At 41.0% G+C, this 26,350-nt stretch overlaps 1 protein-coding gene across 1 annotated transcript in view; it reads right to left on the bottom strand.

The window, feature by feature from the left end:
• Positions 1-4,060: 4,060 nt before the first annotated feature.
• arhgap10 (Rho GTPase activating protein 10) overlaps positions 4,061-26,350 on the bottom strand; it is a 41,273-nt gene continuing 18,983 nt past the window's right edge. The window contains exons 15-23 of the mRNA XM_034601830.1: positions 25,693-25,777; positions 23,852-23,910; positions 21,941-22,046; positions 20,016-20,175; positions 17,428-17,569; positions 15,199-15,367; positions 9,749-9,835; positions 8,325-8,416; positions 4,061-5,534 (exon numbers count right to left, since the gene is read on the bottom strand). Of these exons, the coding sequence (XP_034457721.1) occupies positions 5,446-5,534; positions 8,325-8,416; positions 9,749-9,835; positions 15,199-15,367; positions 17,428-17,569; positions 20,016-20,175; positions 21,941-22,046; positions 23,852-23,910; positions 25,693-25,777 (989 nt within the window). The 3' untranslated portion in view covers positions 4,061-5,445. The remainder of the gene's footprint in view (positions 5,535-8,324; positions 8,417-9,748; positions 9,836-15,198; positions 15,368-17,427; positions 17,570-20,015; positions 20,176-21,940; positions 22,047-23,851; positions 23,911-25,692; positions 25,778-26,350) is intronic.

Genomic DNA, 26,350 nt, shown 5'->3' with positions numbered 1-26,350 from the left:
TTGAAACTGGGATACGTGATGGAAAGTTCTTGACTTTTCAGTGTGAAAATACAAAACAATGGACGTATATATATATTGTCATATTTGACTGTTTTTCACCAGTTGGACCAATTTCACAAAGTTAAATTCTCCCAAATGTAAAAAAAACTACAAATCTAAAACAGTAAATTCCAAATACATACATTACAAACTCCTGTATGATCCTATGCCCTCCACAAATAGGATCTGAAAGGGTTTTCACTGATGGATAATTAAAGGAATAGTAAAATATTTTGGGAAATACAATTATTTATTTTTTTGCTAATGACTGTTATCAAATCGTAAAGACTGGTCGCACAAAGAAACAGCTGATTGGTTCCAAGTGACGTCACCTGAGTCAGCGTTCTTGGATGAAAATGAAAAAAATAAATGTGAGGGTGTGAAGTTACAACTGAAGTTCACCCGGCCTCTGTGTTCTGCATTAGTGGCAACGAGCACAACACAAATACATCTCAAACTGAACTGTTGGTGGCATCGACTGTAAAAGATGGACAGCATGGACTGCTCCACTTCATCTTGATCGCCACCTGGTGGTTGGCTGCAGGGTCTGTCATACACCGCACCTCCTTCATATCGATGATGGGACATGGATCAAACTTAAGAGTCATTCTGGAATTCGTATCTTGGGTATTGGAGCTTCATTTCTGTGGGAGGAAGTGGACACATGTTGCCCGTCTTTATAAAGTCTGTAGCTGTTAGTCCAGTTGATCTGAGGCTAATGGAGGCAGCAGGTTTTCACAAGAAAGATCAACAAATACGACTGTTCTGCTGGTTTTGCTGCATCAATTTAGATTTGACTTTTATTGTCCATTGTGAGTTTAACGATATTATAAAAGTGAAACACTAAATCAGTGGCACTCTTACTCTTCTCTTCTAACCTTCAGTAAAAAGCGGACGCCTGTTCAGTGTATCTCCCAAAACACTGAACCAACCCTTTAATGGAATAACTAACAGTTTATTCAAAGGTCATTATAATTCACCATCTACTCTAAACAACACATCAAACCATTTCCCCTACTCGAGGAAGCAACGTTATCTCCTTGTAAATAAAATCCTCCCGTTGAGCATGAATGAGTCAGAACGTGTCTTACTGCAGTTCCACAGAACACTATCGCGTCACCGTTGGACGGAGTCACGTCATCGCCCATTTCTCTGTTCGCAGTGACGAGTCGGGGGTGCAGAGAGATGAAGCCATATCTCCACAGCCATGGCAGAGCATTTCTTATAAACACAGATTCAAATGCTTTTCTTTTTTTTCTCCAGTTCCAAAAAAATGACTTTTTACTGAGATGCTTTGTACAATATATGTGGATCCAGCGAACATGCAGTAGACACCCCTCAACATGAACCAGTGAAGCATCCCTGAAACCAGTTACTACTGTATATCTTGATGCAGATATTGCCATACGTGTGTTTGCAAAACGATTGCAAGATTCTAATAAAAATTGTTTAAAAAATGTCACGTGACCTATCTGTGTGTGTGTGTATGATGAAAGTTACACCATGAGACAGAAGCGAGGAATGGTGCCCCAAAAAACGCTGTTTGATCTGGATGGATTCGAAACAGCTGCATTTGGTGTCTGGGGAAGATAATGAGCCAAAAAACACATGGAAAAACAAGAGATGATGTGGAGCAGCAGCAGCAGCAGGTAGAGCAGTCGCAGGGAGGAAAGATGAAGAGAACTACGAGGGGGGGGGGGGAGAAAGTGAAGAGAGTGAAAACGACAATGAGAATAAGCATGTGAGGATGAGACTTCTACAGTAAAACGGTGCCTGTGGAGAGAGAAAATCACCATTAACCTTGTTAAAGGCTGATCTGAAAACACGCCGGCTTTGCCAGACTGTAGAGCAGACAGTATTACTCTTTTTCTTTCTCCCTCCGAATCCACAGCCCTCTCCAAATCTCCCCCAGATTTCCAATTGCTTTCACTTGTAGTCGTGCCAGATAAACAGAATCTATTGGATCTGGCTGATTTCACGGCTGCGCCCGCGCACATGGCGGCTTCTGTGGCCCACTTTTTCTGAGCTGAGGGTTTTGCTTTCTTTCCTCCACTCTCTCCCCCCTTTTTTTTTTTCCCCGTTTGAAATTCACTTTTCTCCACATTCCCACTCAGTTCTCAGCCCCACTAATACATCAAGTCTTATTATGGTTGGTTTTCAGAAGCTTTCGCCCTCTGAAGGAACCAGATGAGGAATCAGGACAGTATTAGGTTAGTGTAACCTCTGCTTTGGGAAATTCAAGACACATTTGCGGCACTTGGTTGTGTCAGTATTTCACTGTTTTATCTGCTGTGCTGCGTGGAACCGAGCTGAGTCACGGTGTGGGACTATGTTTTGGGGGCTGAAGGACACTGCGTCATGGGAGTTAGAGGACAGCTGGAACCCAGCCAGGATTCTGGGAAAATATGACATCAACACATCCGTCTGGGTTTTATTGGAAACACACCAGCATCTAGTTTAACCTGACACAGTGACACTAATGTAACTCAGTCAGATACACAACGATGCATGAAGCACGCAGAGAGACAGACAGACACCACGAGTGATGCAACATCCATCTCTAGTGAGATAAAGGCTGCAGACAATCCTCAAATATGAGTCTGACCCACACAGATTACCGCTGGTGTTCATTACGTCACATTCACAAGCTTAGGAGAGGGGGGTAAATGCAAAGAGCTTAACTGATTTCAATGAACAAACTACTATTAGAGCAGCAGAGTAGAAGTGGAGCAGCGAGTGATGATTGGAAGAGGAGGAGAGAAGCAGGAAGGAGGGTGAGGAGGTGGGAGAGAGTTTGAACTGGTCCAGAGAGACAGACAGGTAGAAGGAGAGAGAGAAGGAGCAACATGGCACGTTTTCTGACAGACAGTCCAAAGCAGAGTGAGAGGCCGGCAGGTTGGATGTCTCTATGATTCAGCAGCGTTTTTTGGCAGAGGGGGGTGATGATGAAGGACCCCCGGGGGCGGGTGGTGGAAGTGGCGATAGAGGGGGGGGGTAGGTTTCAGCCCAACTCATCAACGCTGCCCCATTTCATTATGTAATCATCACGTCTGTTCCAGCGAAACCGCAGCACCAGCCTTTATTTATTTATTTCATTTCTCTAAAGTGGACAAAGTGTGTTTACTTTTAAATGGTGCATCTGCCCACTTACACCGGAGGTCTGGCTGTGGCGGTGGACTGGTGGTAATTATGTAGCTGAGGCCAAAGCAGGAGGGTCTGGAGGCCGTTCGGTGCATTAATTACACAGACGTGGTCTCAGAATTAACATGCGCGAGGCGGAGATGTTAATGGATCAGGGAGGAGGCGGTGGATCAGCGCGTGTTTTCTTCTGTGAAAGATAACCATCTATTTTTAATCTCCTTTTTGGGAAAAAAATAAGTTATTTTGGAAGTAGCTTTCAGTCAGACCAGAGCGGGTCAATATAAAGAGGAAGGCTTACATTACACCACACGGCTCAGTGTGGCAGCGGCATATCAATCGTTGTTTTACCAGAAACTTTATTCTTGGACTGTGGGAAACTGTGGGCCTTCTCAGTGACACAGGGCATGAGTCATCAAAATGTAGACATGGCGCTGGAGGTAAAACATATCCTGAAATATAAACAGTAGACACGCGTCAGAACTCAGAACATGGTCATGAATGCTTCTCTTTGTTTTCTGAGGTCCAAAGTGTTCATATTTATCTTATTTTGGAAACAAATGTCAGATATGAACCAGGGATGTTTGTAAGATCTTTCTCATTAGACCTCATCCTTTTGAGGGTCATGGGGGGGAAGAGACAACCATTCACACTCATATTCACACCTATGGATAATTTAGAGTTTCCAATGAACCTAATCTGCACGACTTGGAGAAAACCCACCAGACACAGGGAAAACATTAAAACTCCACACATTCTGGGATTCAAACCAAGAACCTTGTGGCATCAGTGCAAACCACTGCGTCACAGAGCTGTCGATTCTTACATTTCCTTTAAAGAATCATGCATCACATTTATTTCATGACAGAAATGCACAATATAGTAAAGAACAAAAACAATCTTTATTTGTTTAACATTGATCAAGAGGAAGAGAAGTCAAGGCCCTTTACAAATCTCTTTAAATTATTGCAACTGCAACTGAAAACACACAAACTTGAACCACAGCTCTCAGAAAAAGGTAAAGTGTCTCGTTTGCAGAGCTGAGGGATGGAATATAATGTGATGTGAAATGCGAAAACTCATCCCGGTGAAATCTTAACAGAGATTTTGAGAACGTACTTGGCAGTCATGACTCTTTTAGGATATACGTGGACATTTTGATAATAAAACACACTGAAATCAACTTGTTCCACAGAAGTTGAAGATAAAATTATGGTAAAATTCAAACAGAAATTTCAACTTTGTGGGAGTGTCTCATTTCTCGGCTCAGAGGAAACTGAGCAGCGTTAAAAAAAAGAAAAAAAGAAAGAAGAAGCTTTAAAACAAACAACAGATCATTCTGACAAGAAGAAATACTTGGTTTTCATCGACACAATCTTTTGAAATCGACCTCTGTTGAACGTGTCGGAACACAAAAGGCTTCATCGGTGCATCAAAGAGGCATTTCACTGTGTTTCTGTAAAGGAGTGCACCAAGAACAAAACAGCACAGGGTGTATTCAAAACTCAAAGAACATGCAATCATTGTGCCAATTACATCAAATAAAATTGCAGTAGCAGTGCGTCTCATTTTTTTTGGGAATATCTAAATGATCTTAAAATAACGTAAAAATGCAGCATTTTTTATAAGTGAAAGCAGTAACACTCTCATTCAGTTTCATACACAGCCCTACCTGTACAGGAGGTGTCGTGGTGGTGAAGGCACGTAGGGTATGGCTTATCTCTCAACTAATGGGTGTGCATCATTTGTCAAAAAAAAAAAAGGGTGAGAAGCTACAGTGACTTGAGCGCTGACAGTGTCTGAGACTGTCACTCTTTGACTCATGGATACCATGTATAATGGGGCAGAGAGGGGAGAGCGAGGCCTTCCACACAGAGAGAGAGAGAGAGAGAGAGGCGTTCAGTCTCCCGCTGCTGCTACAAAGTTACCTGGATTTGTAGAGGCGACAGCATCTTTGTATACAGCAGAACATCTTAAGTGCAAGCCCATTTTTGGAACTACCAAGCTGAAAATTCAAGTGAATATGGAACTGAATTCAAACAGAGAAACACACGCACATGCATCACAAAGTCGACTTGCCAGCGAAACACAAGAGTAATGTATCGAGAGTCGTCCGCTGGTGATAAACATCACTCGCAGACAGAATTCAGAGGGTTTGGGGATAAACGAGGCTCTACTGTGAATGTCAGAGTTGAGGCGCATGCACACGTCTGCACACTTTTCCCAGTGAAGGTGATAACTTGTCCATAAATATTTCCATGTGGGGGGCTACAGGAACTCCACATAGTTCTCCGGGATGAGGCCCCTCTTTCCCTCCAGCTCCCCCTCCAGCCAGCCCGGCTCTCTCGACTGGGTCACTGCAGGAGAGGACACAGCGTCACCGGGAGGACAGCGCCACAGGGAGGGAGGGGAGGGGGGGGGGGGGACAGACAGAGGACACAGAGCAGCCAGTGAGTGTATGTGCATGTGTCAGGGTGAACAGAGCAGAGGGTTTTAAGGGAGGATGCGGTAACTATGCGGTTTCTCCAAAACCACAGTGCAGCTCATTTTTTTTTTTACCTCTACTGTAAATCTGCAGCTTCTCTAGAATTTCACCAGGAGCTGAAGCTCAGCAGCAAAACGGAGCTCTCACTAACTGTTAGGTGTGAAATGTGTCAGTGCACTGAACCTTTCTAACCCTTCAAAAATCCTCCCTGGGTTCTTGATTTGTCTAAAAACTCATACTATAAAGTTTTCTGTGCATCTGCAAGTCAATAGATTTGTGGTTAAATAGTCAGTGAGAAGTTCTGAGGACACAGTCGAGACATCAACAGACTGAATACATAGTTTTACAGCTAGAAGGCCGGCAGAGCTTCTGTACGTGGTTTGGGAGGAACACTGAATAAATGAGTTTAGAGTTCAACCAAAAAGAAAATGGATTTGAACCTAAATATGTCTTTTATATATATATATATATATATATATATATATATATATATGCGATATTTGGCCTCATTAGAATATTATTAAATACACTTCAATACATTCTAAATGATGATAAACAAACTTACTGCTCATGTACAGCGTACAATAACACACCAACAGTTTTATACATTTGGGATTCATTTTTAAGTATGTTTTTCAAGATCTTTATCGGCAAGAGTAGCTTTTACCGATTTTATTTATTAGTCAATACATAGTAGAGAACAAGTGCGTATCTTTAGATGAAAGAATGAAGTTTCTCAACATTCATTTGTACCTGTTTTTTAATGTTTATTTTAGAGGCCGACCAATTTATCAGTTGGTCGATAATCATCAGCCAATCTAAGCTTTTCACAGACATACCTGCATTTATGTTTGGCGATAAAAACTTTAAATTTGCAGAATAAACAATACAGAAAATATGTGCATATATTATTTAAATATTACATTTCACCCCCCTTAATTCAAATACCATATATATATATATATATATATATATATATATATATATATATATATATATATATATATATATATATATATATATATATATATATATATATATATATATATATATATATATATATATATATATATATATATATATATATATATATATATATATATATATATATATATATATATATTTGGTTGTATTGGTGTTTTCTTGTTATTTATAGTAAATGATAATGAAGTTTAAACTATGAAATTTCAAGCGTTAATAACATGTTTTTATCAGAAATATTTGACTCCCTATTATCGATACCAGTCCCCAAAAATCCCCATCACTCGGATTCTAGCAACTCTTTCAATCGGGTCTGTGAACACACAATAAATAAGTGAGCCAGAGTTCCTCTCTTAATGTTAAAGGTGAGAAAACATCAACATATATTGAATTCCTCCTTTTTTCCTACCACACATACAGTGCCTTGCATAAAGTATTCAGACCTCTTGACATTTTGCACATTTGCGATGGACAGAACTCAGACTAAAAAATATCTCTAATACATTTAGAGATAAATGGATCATGTAGCAAAATATGCAAAGTGTCAAGAGTCTCCGAGATACTGTAAATGTTTAGTTATTGAGAATCACATCACGTAAACTGTTGTAACATGTCAATCACGATATTTGGAATGTGATCACGTGCTGAAAGACAAACAGTATTTAAGCAGAACTCTACTGAACCCAGGTAACTGGAGATTCAAGCTGGGATCCAGAAGAAACACATCGGTGTGCGATTATAATGCTTCTAATAAACAGAACGCTTCAGCTCCAAATGAAATACCAGAATGAGAAAATGGGCTCTAGAACATGATTAAATTTTGTTTATGAAAATGTGACACTTAATTCATTTAGAGTTCATCTTTATGAGGTGGAAATCAAGCTTCTATTAAATTCACTCAAATTGAAAAGGCATTTATCCTGACATGAACTCATGCAACACATAAGTTGTGATAGATTCAATGCACAGGCATCAAAACAGGAAATAATGTACATATACTGATGTTTTTATTGATTTTTAAATTCTGCTTTTCTCCTTATTTTTCTGCATGTTTATTAATGATCCCAATAATTTTTTTCTGTAACGTCCAGGGCATGAATGCGTGTCCCTGTTAAATAAATAAATAAATAAAACACTAAAATGTGATTAAGTTAATGCATCAGTCATCCAATCTAATCTATATATATATATATATTGATGACAGCTTTCAGATCACAACTTTAAATGATATTATCTGTGATAGGAGTTGGAAGGTGAAAGAGATGTGATCTCACTTTCGAAGTAGAAAATAACTTTTTAAGTTCTTATATGTTGCTTAACCATAATAAGCAATAAACTGCAATCACTGCAGGATATTATCAAAAATGTCACGACATATCCCCGTGTAAAGACTACAGAATATCTATAGTGTCCGTGTCTCACAAAAGAGGATTTTGACAAAAAATAGGAACTACAAAATCCTCATTTCCTCTGAGAGCGATTAAAGCTTAGTCAAGCCTCTTCCCAGACACATGGAAGAGCAAATCTGTGTCTCCTGCCTCCCTCCCTCCCTCCCTCCCTCCCTCTCCTCGTCTCATCTCTCTGTTCGATTGAAGATCAGATTGGGTGTTCGGTTTTCCTCCAAATCCAATATGCCAAGGCTGGTTCTGAGTGAGCGACTGGTGTAGGCGATAACACTTACCGGCGTTGAATATTGCGCCGACCTGGAAGGAGAGCTCAGAGTCGTGCTCAGCCTCACATGGGTACACAGCCTTGGCTTTCCTGCTGGTGACACTGAAAAATGAAGGCAATCAGTGAGCTGGCTGAGCTTTGAGGAGGATTACTGCATAGTTCAATCTGGACCCAGGGCCTGCTTGTTCATTCACTCACTAGCCTGAAACAGCAGAAATGGGCCAGGCTGGAAAATAAGCAGCAGTACTGAGAGAGGAGCCGGGCCACTACACACTCTGGTCTTGCTCTATCTCCAGTCTAGACAGACGGGCGAGCGAGTCAAAACACACCCACACACACCTGTGTGCGTGCACCAACACAATGAGATGCAACGCTGTTTGTAGCGGGTTTTGTGCAGCACAAAAAGGCAGGGACACATCGGGTTTGCATAGCAGACAACCATCTATGGTGAGATAATTAAAATGTGGTGTGGGGGGGGGGGATTGTGAATTAGGTCTGCACACAAACAGACGTAGAAAAGAAATCTCCCTCAACTGCGCTTCAGCTTGTAAATTCACATTTGTGAGCTAAGAGGCTGCATTTTAAATCAGTTTGATGTGAAAGAGTGGCATCAAAGGAACCGCGTCTAGCGCTCTGCAAAGGTTAGTAAAAAGCCGTATTTATGCCACTCCATTCCAGAAAACATAAAAAACTGCTCCCACAGAAAAGGTTGTTTTGCCCACCGTTGCAAACGGTTATCTCGAATGCCAGCAACATTACCATGTAGAAATTGTGCCTTCAACACATGATGCCCTGATAAATATTTCATATTCTTTCTGCCGAGCAGCAACAATGTAGGATGAGAGGAGAAAGAAGACATACAAACTGGGGGAAAAAAGTTTGTGGTCACAAGAGTTGTCAATACTACAATGTTCAGCCGAGTTCTTGAATTTGGAATTTTTGGAAGAATGCACTCTTGTGGAACTGCATTCGGGGGGGAAATGGGGGTTTGTATTTATATGAAAATAACATTAATGGATTGCCAATAGAATGACCAGGCTGCTTGCAATTACTTTGGCAACATCTGAAAGCGATGGAAATGAATTCATCATTTTATTGTGAAAGGAGCAGAGCAATAGCTCAGTGTAATGGACAGATCGTCTCCACAATTACATCCAGTTCACCCACTTATTTGTGTGTATCTGGTGTTTGAGGTCTGCTTCTCCTGCCGAAGCCAAAAGTTGTGCGGCAGGTGAATACACAGAACTAAAAAAGTGAGGGGAAACTATTGTAGATTTTAGACAAAGGAGAGTGTGTGGGATTCTGTTGAGCAAACATGCAAGATAACATGTAACTAATGGAGGAAGGGAATGAAAATGGAGAGCGGAATAGTCTCAGAAACAAACAGAGAAACAGTAAAAGTAAGGGAGAACAAAGACGGGGACGCTGTCTTACTTGTCATCTGGCTTTTCTTTGTCCGAGGTGGCAGAAGACTGATTCTCTCCAGATGTTCCAGGTGTGGAAAACAAAGCTCCTATGGCTCTGCAGATCGCAAAAAACAAAAAAATACAAAGTCACAATAGATTCTATGTGGGTTTCTATTCCTCTAAAGCATGTATACAGCACACTCTGGTAGGAAATGCCACAGTAATCAGCAGATCTCCCTCAGTGTAAGTGTTAACGTTAAGGTATTTTCTCCTCAACAGACTGTGCTTTTAGAAAAATTTAAAAATAACTGTAACAACTACACAGAGCAACAGGTGAGCTAAAGAGAACAACCTGTTGTTATGGAGACGAGGTGAGAGAAATGTTTGTGTCTTCCAGTCCAGTGTTTCACAAGAGCAAGAAGTCAAACTAAACGGTGTTAATATTTAAATGCGGCAACAAAGTTAAGACAAATACATCACACACCACATTTGAGTCACCTTGAAAAATCACACATTTTACATCTTTTTTTTCATTCTGCAACACAGCCGCTACATAGTTCTTTTTATTGTACAGAAGTCTACAGCCGGCACACATGGGAATTCAAAGAGAAACAGGTTTTCATAAATTAAATCATCCCTTCTACCCCATCTGCCAAAAAGCCTCTCGAAGAGAAGTGACTCTCAATCACTGCCCACATGGAGCTTGAGAGGTATATTTTAAAGAGCAGCTTTGATTTATTTCTCCGAAGGTCGGATATTTCAACTGATGCAAAGAAACTTATCTGCCCCCTTTTCTGAGTTATGAACTTGTGCTGCAGCTCGGTTTCAGGTGCAGCCATCTTGCAACGCGCTGTTTTTGTAAATCGATGACGCTGGTTACGTGGATGTTGTTATTATTTCTTTGTGCGGTACACGAGAAACGCTTATCCAATTGGATGACAGGATGAGCAATGTGGAAAAAGAAACTAAGAAAAATTTTCTGCTTTCAGAGTCAACGATAGTTTGCTGAAAAGGGTTTGGTGAGAGTGCAAAGATCTGAGTCAGCTGCTCCAGAACTTTTCCTGCCAGCCCCCTCATAAAATTTTGGAAAAATGAGAAAAGAATACATATATCTCAGAACTCGGAAAGAAAACAAGATTCCAGAGCTTTTGGTGATTTGGTGAAAATGAATCCCACTGATACTTTCAATTGTGGAGGAAGGTCGTTTGAAATTGAATACTTAAAAAAACCACAGAGACAAAAGAATTGACTTTCCTCATCATCATGATGATGTAACAATAAACCAGCGTCCAGAATTGAAATAAATAGAACATAAGAAATCTACTCCCAATCATGTGATATCAACTCAATACCTAACACAATTGATTACATACGGGAGATTTGGTACCAACATGTTTAAACAGGGCTCTGCACCATCGCTGACAAAACTCCAACACTGAGGGAATATCGCTGGGGGAAAAAAAAAAAAGGTGTTCATGTTCCAAAGAGTAGAATCGATGCCAAGGACCATTGAGGCTGTTCTGCCAGATTTCACTGGCCCACTTCATGTGGATTTTTCTTTTAATTTGTCAACCATACATGTAGATTCAGAGCTTCCAAAGTAATGTATATAACTGCTCTATGGATAAAGTCAAACAAAAACTCTTCCACCACAAGCTCTATATCTGTTAACACTTAACAGTCAGAGCTGTGCTTTACACTTGCTGTTGTCAGGGCCAACACGTCTATGGTCGACCTACAGCATGGAGGTAGGGGTCCTGGTAAAGGCAGAGTGGAGCAGAGGAGAACAAGAGTCTTAGCCAGGCATCCCTCTGTGTTCCATGCCTGCCCCAAGGCCAGTGCTAATACAGCACATAATGAGCAAATTGCTCCTAGCTGCCGCTCCCATAGAGACGTTAATAAAGGCAATTAGAGGGAGCAGCTGGGGAGGGGCTGGAGGTTGAGAGGATGTTGTGAATAGTGGTTACTGGTGAAGGAGAGAGAGAGAGAGGGAGAGCGACATTGCCTTAAGGGAGAACATGGTGGGATCTTATGTGGACATAGGTGGAGGTGAGCACACAGCACTGCGCTCATGTTTTAATTCTCCCTCTCTGCATTGGTTCTTCCCTCGGTTTCTTCCCCTGCCTCCCTCTTAGAGCGCTTGTCCATCCCCAGCAGTGGCTGTTCCGTTCAGGCCTGGCCTGACTGTGGGTGATTTATAGCTCTGCAGCAGTGTGGGGCCACTGTGGTGCTCAGCTGCTCCACATCAGCATGGGGGGACAGTGCGCTGCAGTGCAGCAAATCCACTCATTAACCTGGGCCCAGGCACAAACACTGTCTGCCTGGGTCTCAGCCAGGAGGAAGGGGAGCAGAGGAGCACCAACACTTCACCCACCTGCAGGTGAACCCACTTACACACAAATCCCCTAAATAAGATGACAAAACAAAAAATGCACACACACCCACACATCCACACACACACACCCACACTTCAGAAAAGTTAACACAGTCATCCAACTGCTTTCAGTTGGAAGAGGATTACACAGATCATTTAAGATTTTCAAGACAAACAGTTTTAAATAAATCAAAAAAAGAGAGAAAATCAGTGAATGCCACACGGCTGCCCTAGAAACTTGTTAAATGTACCAGAGGTAAATGGATTCATCCCAGAATTGCTCTCACAATTACAGCTAAGCCAAACCGAGGGAAATCGTTTGCCATTTCTCTCCAACAAAAATAGCATCAAGCTTTGAATTGCTCATCCGTTGTTTTCACCCATCATCGGCCCAGCTAAGCTTCTTCTGTAAATATGATTAAATACAGTAAATGGGGACTCGAGTGAAAATGCATTGTATGTGAGGCCTGAATTAAGATCCCACTCCAGATGTTGGTTAAATTTATAACAAGTTCTTAAGAATATTAAGTTTGGAGCTGTTAGAATTTTTCATAGGCATAAACATGTTTGTAATACACTTGAGAAATGATATATTATTGTATAAAAACTATCAAACATCCAATTTTAAAGTGAATGCTATTGGAGGTCTTTTGGTTTATTATTTTAATGACGAGATTTATCGCATATTATCACACACTGCCAAGTTAGTAGCAGGGAGAAATACATCAACAGAAGCGGACTGCTGTTTCTCATTATTGCAGGAATTTCACCCTGCAGCATCCAGGCCTTGTTGATCCTGGCGTGGAGCTCACAAAGGGATGAGCAGGACTATCAACTGTCTTTCTACTAGAGGAAGAAGGGCTGCAGTGGGATTTAACAGTGTTTCTAGTAGGAGGTGGGATCAAACCTACAGCCAAGCTGCCCGCTTAGCCACCGCCAGTTTGGGTGGGCAGGAAATAAGATCTGATCCACCATTTTATGATTCACAGCTGTCTGCCAGAGAGAGACATTGAGGGCTGGAGTTCGGGGCTGGGGAGAGGAAGGAAAAGAGGCCAAAATAACAATGTAACCTCACTGGGCAGGACATGGGGCAACAGCGCCACTGGGAGAAGCTGTGACTGAATTTACGGAGAGGAGGAGTAATGAGGCGAGACATCAAGGATGAGGTAGATGATAAATCATGCCACAGTCCACATAGTGTTATTACATGACATAGTGACTCAGGATGCATTTGTGTACGACCAGGCAGATTCTGCTGCAGCTATGCTGCAAAAAGACTGAAATATGCTGTTTTCCAGGTGCACTTCTGAGCTCACCATAGTGCAGATAACATATTTCTGAGAGTAGCTGGAAATAATCTGGCCAACGCCACTCCTACTGCTCTTTTTGGCCAGGATTGGACCCACATCCCTGGGTCACAGGCCGGAGAGGTGCTGTGCTAACAGGTCTCCACCATCTCACATGCTAAGATTTATGAGTGAACAAAGCCAGGGCGACACCCTGTGACATATGGCACAAGTCTTCATAAAGGGACAGGGGCTGCAGCTATAAGGGTAAACAAGACGAATATCTCCCCAACGTCAATACGATTTACACGGCCAATGCGCAGCCACCTGTCTCCCAAACAAATAAGAGCGGAGATTTACGACCTCCTCCTGGTTACTCCTTCCGTCCTCCGACATGATGCCACATATGTGGGAAAACAGAAAAAGAGTTGGTTACATAACTATCATAGAGCTGTGTCTGTCTTATCCTGCAACTCAGGAAAAAAAAAAGCTTGGTACCAACAAGCCTACACACAAAGGCAGGCAACGCACCCACAGAGGTCAGTGTGAGAGAATCACATTGTCCTTCGTCAAGTTGTGAGGTAGATTTGCTTTTATTTTACAGCTCCTTTCAGCTGATGGAGAAGGAGAAGGGGACAGTGAATGAAAAAAGAAAAGTATATTTCAAGGTGAATGTGCAGACATGACATAGCAGAGTCTAACATCTGCAGCATAACACAATAATTCATCTCTCACATCAGCATTCAAGACAAGTCATGGGTTGAAAACAACAAAAAGGACCAAGGACTTAGCAGATAAAGTGAGGACAGAAAAGAGAAGCCAGGGAGAAGTACAGCAAAGCATCCAACTCTCAAATCATGTTCCATCTTTTATTATTTCAAAGACAGAGAAAGAAGTAAAACCAGTAGATGACATTTGAACACAGGCTGTCACAAAAAAATCCATTCACTGTAAAACCCAATTAACACTATAAGTAAGAATTCTGAATCTGATTTTCTATGTATTCATCCACAAAGTTGAAAAACTGATTTTGGTTCGTTAACTTTTTACTGGAGTGGAAAACACAGAACTGAGCTGCAACTAGAGTGTAACTGCTCCCTATGATGCTATACAGGGGTACAAACTAGAATTACTGCCTCCACCAACCTATTTACATACATGTCTATCCAGACCCATAAAATATGTGAGTGAAAGAATAAGCATATGAATTGTTGAGTTATGGCCAAAAACGGAGATAATGTAAATGTTGTGAGGTCACAGTGACCTTGACCATTGAACTCTGACCACTAAAGTCAAACCTCAAGTCCAAGTGAAAGTCTGAACCAAATACGACAGAAACGTCCTCAAGCATTCTAGAGATATTGCATTCACGAGGAAAAAAATCTTATTTTATGAGGTCACAGTGATTTTGACCTTTGACAACCCAATTCTAATAATATCATTCTCAAGTCTAAATTAATGTTTGTCCCAGATGTAATGACATTTAATTCGGCGTTTCGGATAAATCATGTTCACAATATGTGAGGTGTGAGCACTGATCAGTTCATTTTTAAGTCCGTGTGAACGTTTCTGCCAAACGCTGAAATGAGTGGGTCAGACGGACAGATGGACAGCTATGGCTGTCTCTGGTGTGGAAAACAAAATTAATCGTATTTGGATGCGTTTCTGTGGAGGAAGAAACGTGACTCAAAATGTGTGAGCCACCGTTTACAGCCTCCTTGTAGTGTGCTGCTTCGAATCTCACTACACAACCAATGCTTTTCATTTCGAGTGGTGCAGTCATACACATTTGGGAGTGACGCATAGTGAAGAACTCACCTGGAGTGGCTGCCTGGGCTAAAGCCGGTCTTAGGCGGGGGATGGTCACTCCGCTCTGTAGGCGTCTCTGAGGCCGACGCTGACGATGACTGGGACGACACTGACTCATTGCTGCCCATTGAAGTCTCATCTGTAGCTAGGTTAGAACTGTCTCCGACTGCAACTGACAAAAAGAAACACATTAGTTTATTTTCTATTTCATTCTACTGTTAAGGATTCAGCCTATTCCAACTCACTGATGATGGCCTGCTTGGTAAAACAGCCAAATAATTTATCAATATATAAGATGATGCTGCATCAACAAGGGACTTTATAAATCAACTGGCTGTCAAAACAGGAGAGATTCACAACCAAGTTTTTATTGTTCATAATAATACACTCCTGCACTCAGTCAGGGACCTGAGAGGCACAAAGTCTTTTATTTCAATTTTACTGACAAATACAGATCCTGCTTTTAGGAGAAAAGCAAGGAAGTGTTGCTGTGTAAAAAAAGGTTTGTTTGGACCCGTTCTTCTCTCTTGTCAAACAAAAACCAAAGCACTGAAACCAGAAAATTGGTAATCTGATCTGTGTACATTATATTAAACAGTTTTTACCTTGAAAGGAATGACGCTCATTAATAACATCAACATGGGTGTTATAATTGGTTAGAGCTCAGGTGTCAAGGGGTCATTTGTTCCAACCTTACAAATATAACAGGAGAGTGGTAGAGATGTCAATCAAGCACATCTGTGCACACCCACACAGGGTCATTGTTTAGCTGTTCACTGCAACCCTGCTGTGTTTTAGCAATATAATAATATATAATATCGTTAAGCAAAAATGCTCTAAAACTGACTGAGCTTGACGTGTTTAGCACCAATCATATGATACACGCGGGAAACAACAGAGGATGAGTTGGTGGAGACCAAAAACGGAGCTAAAAGAGGATGACTGTCGGACTTCCCCCAGTGGCTAGAAACACTACTCCAAATAAATAATAATAATGTTGCTGTGTAAGCACTGAATCTGTATACGTCTAACTGAAATTGTTTGTTTTTTTTGGCCACATGAACACAAAGATTAAGATTAGGTCAAATTTGTGTTCAGGAACAAATATACAAGTCAAATTATATCATCTCTTGGAAGATTGTGAGAGGTAAATTAATATAATTTGCCTCCTACACTCGACATGTTGCTGACACAAATTCTCTGATTAATGCACTTTCCTACGCACGGTATACTGTTAGATACTGTCACGTCTGCAGGGGTATTAGACACATGTAGTGTCACACAAGAGTCGCATTTTCACATAAATACGCGCCTCACTCCTCCAATGCGTCATCCTCAATTTTGCATTTACCCTGTGAACGCTGAGACAACTTACTTTAAATCCATTATAGGGCCATGTAAAAGACACAAAGGTTAAAAAAGGATTACGCCTTTCATCCCTGATATTAAAATACTCCACGGTAAAAGCTGGCGCAAGGGAGGCAAAGAGAGGCAATCTGGTAAGCAGATTTAGACTCCTTTGGTATTGTGGAGGGGATGGGATTTGACTGGCTGCAGATCAGAACTTGCTGGAGCCAGATTTATTTAGGTCAAAAGGTCACATGATCAACTTGCCTAATGCGCAGGACTTCTAAGTATTTGAAAAGAAGCAAATAAAAGTCATCAGAGTATTATTTTACATCAAAGTAGTTTTCAGTGACTCAGTGTGTGTTATTGCTGGAAAAATGTGTCTGAAAAAGGGTAATGACTTCTTGTTATGGCATTAAACTTTAAACCACTGTGTGGGATTTGAAAATATGACAATGGCGCCCACAATGGTTGTATGACAAAAGCCACAATAGTAGACATATCAAGTTATTGAGTCTCAAAGAACTTGATGAGCAGTTGCGTCTAATATATAACAATGGACATAAGTGTATATACTTTTGACCTTTTTCAAGTAAGTAACCTATTTGGCTCCCATAGCTCCTTTACTACATCTTTAAAACAACTAAACCTAACTGATACCTGTCAGGGTCTGTCATTAAATGAATAAATATGGGAGTGAGATAATTCCTGTGAAACTTAAGTACGTTACATTTAAAAGGGAAGAAAAGTCTAATTTCTAAAGCTCCAAAAGTTAATTTGTAAGGTGCTTATAAACATTTTATTTCTGAATGATCACATATTTTAAAGTATTTTCCTTCAATACACTCAGAGGATTGAAAATATACAGATGTACGCTTGTACGTCTCTTACCATTCTGAATGTCTAGGGCTTGTGGATTGTAGACAGCCAGGGGCCGATTCTGTCGACTCTGTTTCTTGGACAGCCTTGTGGGAGCGGAGAATGCTGGGGCATCAGGTGAAAGAGGGCATGACTCGGGTGCATCTGCAAAGATCTGAATACAGGGTGAGTGAGTAAGTCTCCACCAGGAATAAATGCACAAACTCCAAGACTGTTGAGCAGCAGCAGCAGCAGCAGAAGCAGCATGTCCTCAACTGACCTCACTCTAGCGAACGGGTTTTGAAACTCAGAGGCTTTATGTAGCGGCAGATGAATGGAAAAGGGCCATTTGCAGCCACAGCGTGTGCTCCTCGGAAAAGCCGAGCAGCTCATTGATTGGACCTTAAAAACTGCATGTGAGAAGATTTTGTTTGTGCCAAAATAAACAAGAGCAGCTCCACATGTAACGCAATCACATCCCATCCAGAAATGTGGGTCTAAGTTAAGGTGACACCTCTCCTTAGAAATTGACCTACTCTCTAAAAGAGTGGAGAGTAAAATAAACAGAGCTTGGGCTGGAGGAGGGCTGGCCAACTGGCGCAGCCTGTTTACACTGGGCCGTGTTTACATATAAACTTCAGATGTGGAGTTAAAAGAGAATAGGGCTACAGAGGAGAGGAAGTCTCAGCAGAGACTCCGAAAGGATCACAGAGAAGAAGAGGAGGGAGGTAGGGAAGGGAGGAGGGAGAGAGGGAGAGAGGGAGAGAGAGAGAGAGAGAGAGAGAGAGAGAGAGAGAGAGAGAGAGAGAGAGAGAGAGAGAGAGAGAGAGAAAGTGGTAGAGTAAGTGAGACAGAGTGTGAACAGGAGAGGCAGACAGAGGAGGGGGGCATGAGAGAGAAAGTTTTTAGGAGAAAGGGAGATAGAGAAGTGAGAAATCTGATATGGCTGAGAGTTTCTGCTCCCTCTCTCTCGCTCGCTCGCTGTCTCTCTCTCGCCTCTCTCTGCAGATGGAGGTGAATGTAAAACAGAGTCTACTGTTGGTATCTGGGGGTATCAACAGTCTGGAATGGGACTCAGCTGTGAGGAAAGTTAATGCCTGTCTGTCTGCTCAACTTTTCCCCTCTAACACGCTGTACTTTCCAAAACGCTCTTGCTGCATTCTAACACTACATCCTTTATCACCTGGACGGTGTTGGATACCTCTGGGTAGTCTCCGACACTAGAAGCATACACTGTGCTGCTGCTGCTGCTGTTGTTTTAGCACATTTGTATACCCTGTAGGCTTTCACTCCTGCCTCTGTATTCTCTCACACCCCATTTCAGATTTGCGAGCATGGGTGGGGATATTATTCAAAACACACATCATCTTCCATTAATGAAGCTGGAGGAAGGAAAACATTTAAAAAATCCCTAAAAGCTCCCAGTTTCATCTGATTCTACGCAGAGTGCAGCGCTGCGCCAAACAGATTAGGAAACTAATCTCAAACCTTTTTTCGCTTTTGACACGGAGAATTATCCCCCTTTGAGGACTGATACCGATTAATGACATTCTGGGGAGATTACATGATCTCGTGAACTACAGGTTATGAAACAACTCATACACAAACTGAATATATTGAGGCAGTCAAAGGACCTCCCAAAAATTATAAAAAAACCTATATGGTATTCTACACAATAATCAACCTGCTGAAAATGAAGAGCATACCATGTGTTGAGCGCTGGTACAAGCACTTAGGGTGCCCCCTATTGGCCAGATTAAAAAACTGTGGAAAATAAAAAAAAGTTAGAATCCTCTGCACCTTAAAAAATAGGGGAAGGCTATGCTTGCACCATCTCGTTATCTGAGAACTTTATTTCTGCTCATTACTTTTGCAGAGCATGTAATTAATACAACATGTTTATGTCCAAATCTATTTCATATGACACATTTTCATCGAGAAGCTGTCTTCTTGACTTGGCAGGGTTTAAACGTGAATAAAAAGACGTGTGAGCTCAACTGTCTTAACAGGACCCACAGAGAGAAAGAGCATTCACCCTAATTGAGACTCTTGCTCTGCCTAAATGAAATCCTGGTGTCAGGTACAGCACAGTGTGTGCACTCCTCTGCCAACAGAAACTGCCTAATGAATCTTAAGAAACTAAAAAAAGGCAAAAATTCAAAACAATAGTGGGAGAAACCCTCTTTGCCAAGAAAGCAGGACTTACAAACATTGGATCATATGCCTCACTTGCACATTTATTATCCTTCAGTTTCAAGTATTTACATGCTACCCAGGTTTGTAAACACAAAGGTGCTGCGTGCGGCTCACTGTTGTCATGTCACCTGGTTCAGATTTCATTTGGCGCGATCACTGTACCTTCTGTTGCTTAGTGTGTCTAGCATTTAGCAAATGGCTGTGGATGGTAAGCCGAAACATTATGAGCAAATGATACACAAATTGCTGCAGTGACAATGACTCATATTGTAAAATCATTGCAATTAAGATTTGACCAATAAAAACAGAAACCTGGGGGGAAAATTGAATGTAATACGATAGAAAATGTTTTTCTCTGTTTTCTAAAAGACATTGTGCTGATTATCTCTGCTGAAAGATGTAGTGTTACGAGTTTGGAGTGTTACCTTTTCATTTTGTTCAATGAGGATTTCCACCACGATGTTCTGGAACTTGAGATCCATGATGGCAGCGACCGTCTCCTCCTGTGGCCTCATTAATGTGGGGCCAAACACCACGCCCAGGTTCGCCTCGGTCATCAGATTCTGTTTGCTGTGGGCCGCCACACTGACGGAAATAACAACACACCTTATAAATATTTTACTCCAGCTTACTAATGCAACTCCACCGATGTGAACTTTTGAAACACTGTACTATAACTGTATAATATTGACATGTTTTCATTTTTCCTTCAAGTTATGTAAGGAAAAAAGAAAGAAACATAAATAATGGAAAATGTCAGAAGTGACCAGTGCCTGAAAAACACCCTTAACTCAATAGATTTTTACTGAAAAAACTGGTAGAGTTGGTAAAGGTAACCCATCTAGATCCATACAAAACTCATCTTGTGACCTAAACAATGTCCACACTCATTTATGTGAGGCATTTGGAATGTAAAACTGTGCCTAAAAGGTTAATGTTTTGTTTCATAAAAGTGGAATAACTTTATGATCTAAACTACGGACAGCTGTGGCTCAGGAGGTACAGCTGGTTGTCCACTAAACAGAGTTAGTGGTTCAATTCCCAGCTTCACATGCCAAAGCGTCCCTGGGAAAGACAGCCACTGAGCTTGGAACTGCCTGACGTGTATAAAGAGTTAAAGGAAATTAGACAATTGTATTCTTGTTGATATTTACTGAAGTTTCCCAATAATATTTGATGCAAAATAAAATAATTTGTGCTTTTAAGTTTTCCTTCCTTCAAATACCACAATTAATGATCCCGACAGTGGCTTTTCTACAAATGGGTCAGGGCTGATCTGACTCACCAGATAGTGTTTAAAACTGAGGAGGCATCAGTGCTTTATTAAATGTCTTCTCGTTCCATTTTAAAACTGGGACACCTTCCGCAGATTAAACTTTATATTAAGGGGTCAAAAAAGTGTAGAAAAACCATTTATTTGAAGAGAAAGTTTTACGGACAGGTGAAGAGATTTCACTCTCAAAATATGATGATATGCGGTGCATCTGCGGAGAGACAGCTTAAATAGCTTCAAAGGATGCCTTTGAAGACAAAAACATTGGTGACAACTCACATTTATAACATCTCTCAAACCATTTCAGATAGGAGTGTGAAATTCTGGCGTTGCTTCTTTCCCCTGCAGGACATGCACAGACGCCAGCTTCAGAAAAATATTCAAGTCTCTCCAGTCTGGAGAATTTCACGCTGGATAATCCAAATTCAATTTCAATAGCACTGCCTTTTTACCAGAGCCTGATTCTGCTGTGGGTTTCTATGAAATAAGATCCACCAGACTTTCACTGCCTCGGGGAAGAGGGATTATTTACTTATCTTCAATTTGCTCATATTTAGTTTATAAAAAGCTTGCTGAGGTAAAACCCTGTAATGTTAGCTAACATTATTTAAATCTTTTCTCCTATCTAATCTCACAAATGGAGTGATGCACAATAGTGGTCTATCCAAGGGGTGTGTAGAGTAATCTCAAGAGAGAGCTTAATTTGAGTGGTCCATTTACATTTCGCTTCACTGGTGGGCTGCAGAACCGTATGCCGAACAGGTACGGAAGGTTCCACAGTTCTCCTCCAACCAATTTAAATATATGCCAAAATGACCGAGGAAAAGGCGAAAAAAGAAAAATGTTGCGATGCTGGCGGCATCAATTTTCTTACCCAGCAGTCACTGAATAGACAGAGAGGAGATGGAGTGACAGCAGGGAAGGGGGAGTGAAGAGAGTGGGAGTGAGGGAGAGCGAGAGAGAGAAAAAGCATGTGGAGTGAGAATGAGGAGACAGACAGGAAGAGTAGAAAGAACTGAGAGGAAGAGAGGGGGTGGAGATTGGATGAACTATGACCAAGGAACTATGAACACTCACTTGGCCAGATGCTTCATAAGCAGCCCGAGGACTTGTCGATTCTTCTCCGGTAGATTGTGGACCAGGCAGTGGACAGCTTGGATGCGAGACTCTGGACTACCACCCTCTGTTAAAATGCAGAAGCAGCCATAAACTCGCATTAAACTACAGAGATTTCTCTATGCTGCTAAAGTGGCATAGACACAATACAACCGGGGCAGAAGAAGAAGATACAGACACACCAAATTATTAATTTAGAAGAATAGCATCCTCTTTACGGACGATCAGAGGCTAGCACTCTGCACAAGGGGTTAAACATTTGAGGATGATAGATCACAGTTGAAACAACTGAAGAGGTGTGATGGTGATATGTGATCCGAAGCCTCCCAGAATTTGGCAGCAGGGACCACTATGCTGGCAAAGGAGATAGCTTTACGTTACAGTTGCTACCATATAAAGGGGTTGTGTTAAAACCCCCGAGATCATCTCTTAAACATTTCCTCACACATGGGCATCTGGCCGCCCACACGAGAAACCACATACACACTTCCACACAGACACACAAAATATCATTACTATGGGAATGACAAGGATTTAAACATGGAAAAAGCTTCTTACGGATGCTGTCACCCATCAAAAAATATTCACTGCTAATCCACTTTTTCCCCCCTTGTTATGAGGGCATTGCGAGCGCCTGATAAAAATGTCAACCTGATCCAATTATAGCACTTGTTGTAATAAGATTCAAGTTTGGCTTGCTTTGAAATCATTTCATACAGAAATTATGTTATGTGGGTGAAAAAAGAAAATGTAGCTTATTTAGCTGTTTAAGGTAACTGGACCATTTGAGGACATGCAAATTAGAGCATATTTGGCATTTTAAATCTCTTAGCCCCAACTTTTAAATGGTTATTTGGCCACATATCTTTTGTAGCACTTACAAAACAGACATAACTTATAAAGAAATATGAGCAGTAAGCTCACACCGTATTCTTAAATGTCTGATAAATGTCAGAAAGATTTATTTAAAACAGAAATTTCTGTGGAGGCTGTGTGAGCCAAAGTCAGCTGAGAGGCTCTTTGGTAAACTAGAAATCAACAACGCATATATTTAGTGCAGAAAGTAACAAGTTCCTGAAACTGAGCAAGAAATCATAAAGCTACAGCATAAAAAAAAATATAAAAATGAGTGTGGATAAATCCTTTTCGCATTTAATATAAAAAGTACCACATAATGACTATGAATGCCTTACCCAAGATGGTTGACTACTATTCCCCACATAACCTTAAAGAAAACTTATTGTACTTGTTACAGTGTTTCCCTTTCCACTACTGTGTTGTACAGGTTTTTCGAGTATGTAAAAACCTGTAAAATTTAAAATACAAAAGTCTGTGGTAAAAGGGAGCTTCTCTCCTGCACAGAGAACACTGAAATGCGTGACATCAATGCCCCACATTTGCATAAAGCCAGGTAAAGCGTGAGTGGAGGCCGACATTTCCTACACAAGGTTGACCAATCACAACAAAGTGGGCCGACTGGCCAATCAGAGCAGACTGGGCATTACCTGGAGGGGGGCCTTAAAGAGACAGGAGCTAAAACCAAGTGTTTCAGACAGAGACTGAAAAGAGGAGCTGCAACAATGGACAGTGTGCGGAGAGCAATGTGCTTTCTGAACAGCATGTAAAGCTTTTCAAGTAATGACCCAAATTAAAATGATAAAACTGAATATGAGCATTTTATGTCACTGTACAATGTTTTAACTATTATTCAGTGTAAAGTGTTCAGTGGCTCATGGAAGAAGAACAAACCGTTCAAATTCCACAGCCTAAAGCTGATGAAATGTTTAATTCCTGGCTGTTACAACAAATTAAATGTGTAGAGTTTCTTTTTTGTCCTGTACTCAGATGTTTTGGTTGGGTGGTCAAACTTACTCGCAAGGCTGATGAACTCTTTGTAAAGTCCATAGGTCATCAACGGCTCGGGAAGGCTCCTTCAGAGAGAGAGAGAGAGAGAGAGAGATAGTGAGAGAAAGAGACATGGTGGGGTGGGTGGAGAAGGAGAGTCGAAGTGAGCGAGGGGGGACAGAAATAGCCGGCACACTGTTTTATAGGGTCTACACACAGCAATGATTAATGTGGCCGGGCCGGGGGATGGAATTAGATGGTGCACGCATTGAGATAACCAAGTTCATCTGAAGGTACTTTCACACTGCAGCTGGCCAGTGGCCAAAAGGTACTTAGCATCAGAGAAAACTGAGGAGATTGACCCTGCTTTACTCCAGCAGACCAGACAGAAAGTAAAAGACAAGTCAGTGCAACAGTAAACATGGTTTTATATTGCATAACAACATCGATATGCCATGTTTGATTCAATAGTATTTTGAAACTAGTGAATGTTGCGGGAAGTGTTGACTGAATGAAAACTGTAGAGCACCCTTTTAATTTGAAGCTGAAATAGAAAATCCTGTGTGGAGCAGAATCCCACAGCTGTGAACCCATTACATCAAACTGCTTCCTGCTAAGCTTAAAATGAGTTAATCACAACACAATTTTGATCTGAAAAGGACTTGTCATGTACGTCTTGATCGGAATACTGAATAGTGCAGTTCCCACGCAGCAGTGGACAATGAACAAGCACTTTATCTAGTAATTGTGAAAGTAAAAGAGAAACTAAAAAGACATAATAGCGTCATTATTCCTTGATTAATCTTCTGGTGCAGTCAAATTATTAATAATTCAACAAAACAGTGGAGGTGAAAAACTGAAAAATGAGACAGACTCACGAATTTAACTGTTCACATTCAAAACTTGTGTTTCAGAAAAATACAACTTTACTTTCATTTAAATAACCAAAGCCAATTTAATCTGCAGCTAACAGCCGGTTGATGAAAACAACCTGGCCTTTAAATGAAACTGCATCAGCGTCTTGCAGCCAAACGAAATTTTAAATCTTTGAACTTTACCCTCGCTAGATCCGTCACCCTGGAAGGAGTTGGTGGAAGTGGGAGGCAACGTGACCTTGCGAGGAGTTAATTATGCAAAGTGCATAATGAATCCTGTAGCTATTTTATAAATGACAGGAACTGACAATGGGGGGGGGGGGGGGGGGGGTATGTTTCATATTCAAGTCAACAGAGAGGCTCTGTCATGATCATCAAAAGAGATGTAAAAAAAAATCTCCCATTAACCACTGGAGTTGACTTAGGTCATTTGTGGATTTTACATAACAACCAAAGTGACCTATACTCTAAATGTATGAATGTTTCTCAAAATATGTTCACGGATCATTGTAAGTCAGTTAAAGTTTGTTTCTTTATGAGGGACAATAAACATTGCAATTGAGGGTTAAAATAGTCTTAATACATTTATATCATCATTGCTTACTGGGGAGAAATTGATGGTTTTAGGGCTTCAACTAGCAATTATTATTATCATCATTACTAATTAATCTATTGTTTCTTTCTTAACACAGTTCTTGTGGTTTTTAGCATTAAATGACTGAAATTTATCTTGAAAAATCACAATTATAGTTTCAAACAGTCCTAAACATCATCTATGACACAGTGAAGATTTAAAACTCACATCTGAAAAGCAGAAAATATGGAGATTTTAGCTTTAAAAACAAGTGAAAACTACTTATTAGCTACTAATTAACTGTCATTCGACAAGTGATTAATAAACTAAAGCAGCTTTAAATGGTTGACAATGTGTTTGTGTGTCTGAGTGTGTGTGTGTGTGTGTGTGTGTGTGTCTTTCATCACACTGATCCTTACCTCAGATACAGCTTCAGTGCACTTGTTATTGTCTTAACGTCCCAGTCCTCGCTGGTGGACAGATCCACTTCGTTGCTCTTCTCATCTGCATGAATCCCAATCACGCAACATATCATTACAATAAAATTCACTGACTGAGGAATTAACACAAAAGGCACCGACTAACTGTTCTTCGCTTATTATGAAAAGCTGAGGACTGTGTGTGATTTTGTGCGCAGCCTGGAAAGCTTAAATGTGCAATATAAATATGTAACTTGTAATTAGCCATATGAGGATAAAAGCATTGTTACTAGCTGTGGGGTCGAGTCTGGCCCCAGTGGATTTGGAAGGAAGTTACAGCTTCTGTAGACGGCGGCTGGTTCTATACTCATTACAAGTTTAATTAATCCCTTACTACCTCACTGGCTCCACCGGGACTCCAGGGCTGTGTTGTGCTGAAAATTCAGGGGGCTTTAGTCACAGCTCGAGTAACCTCTGATGAATTATAGAGAATGTAGAGGTGCAACGTGCCAGTGAGGTTTTTTTTGGGAGTCAGACACATGTACTGTACAGGGCCAGGGTCACCACACAGACTTCAGCTTCGTGGGTGGCAGGTAGTCTGTTACTGGGAATTTAATTTTTTGGGATTTTGTCTATGCACTGCAGCCAGGATGACTGT

Source organism: Hippoglossus hippoglossus, chromosome 1, assembly GCF_009819705.1.
Source record: "Hippoglossus hippoglossus isolate fHipHip1 chromosome 1, fHipHip1.pri, whole genome shotgun sequence".
Lineage (NCBI taxonomy): Eukaryota > Metazoa > Chordata > Actinopteri > Pleuronectiformes > Pleuronectidae > Hippoglossus > Hippoglossus hippoglossus.
This window is presented reverse-complemented; position numbering and strand designations above follow the sequence as displayed.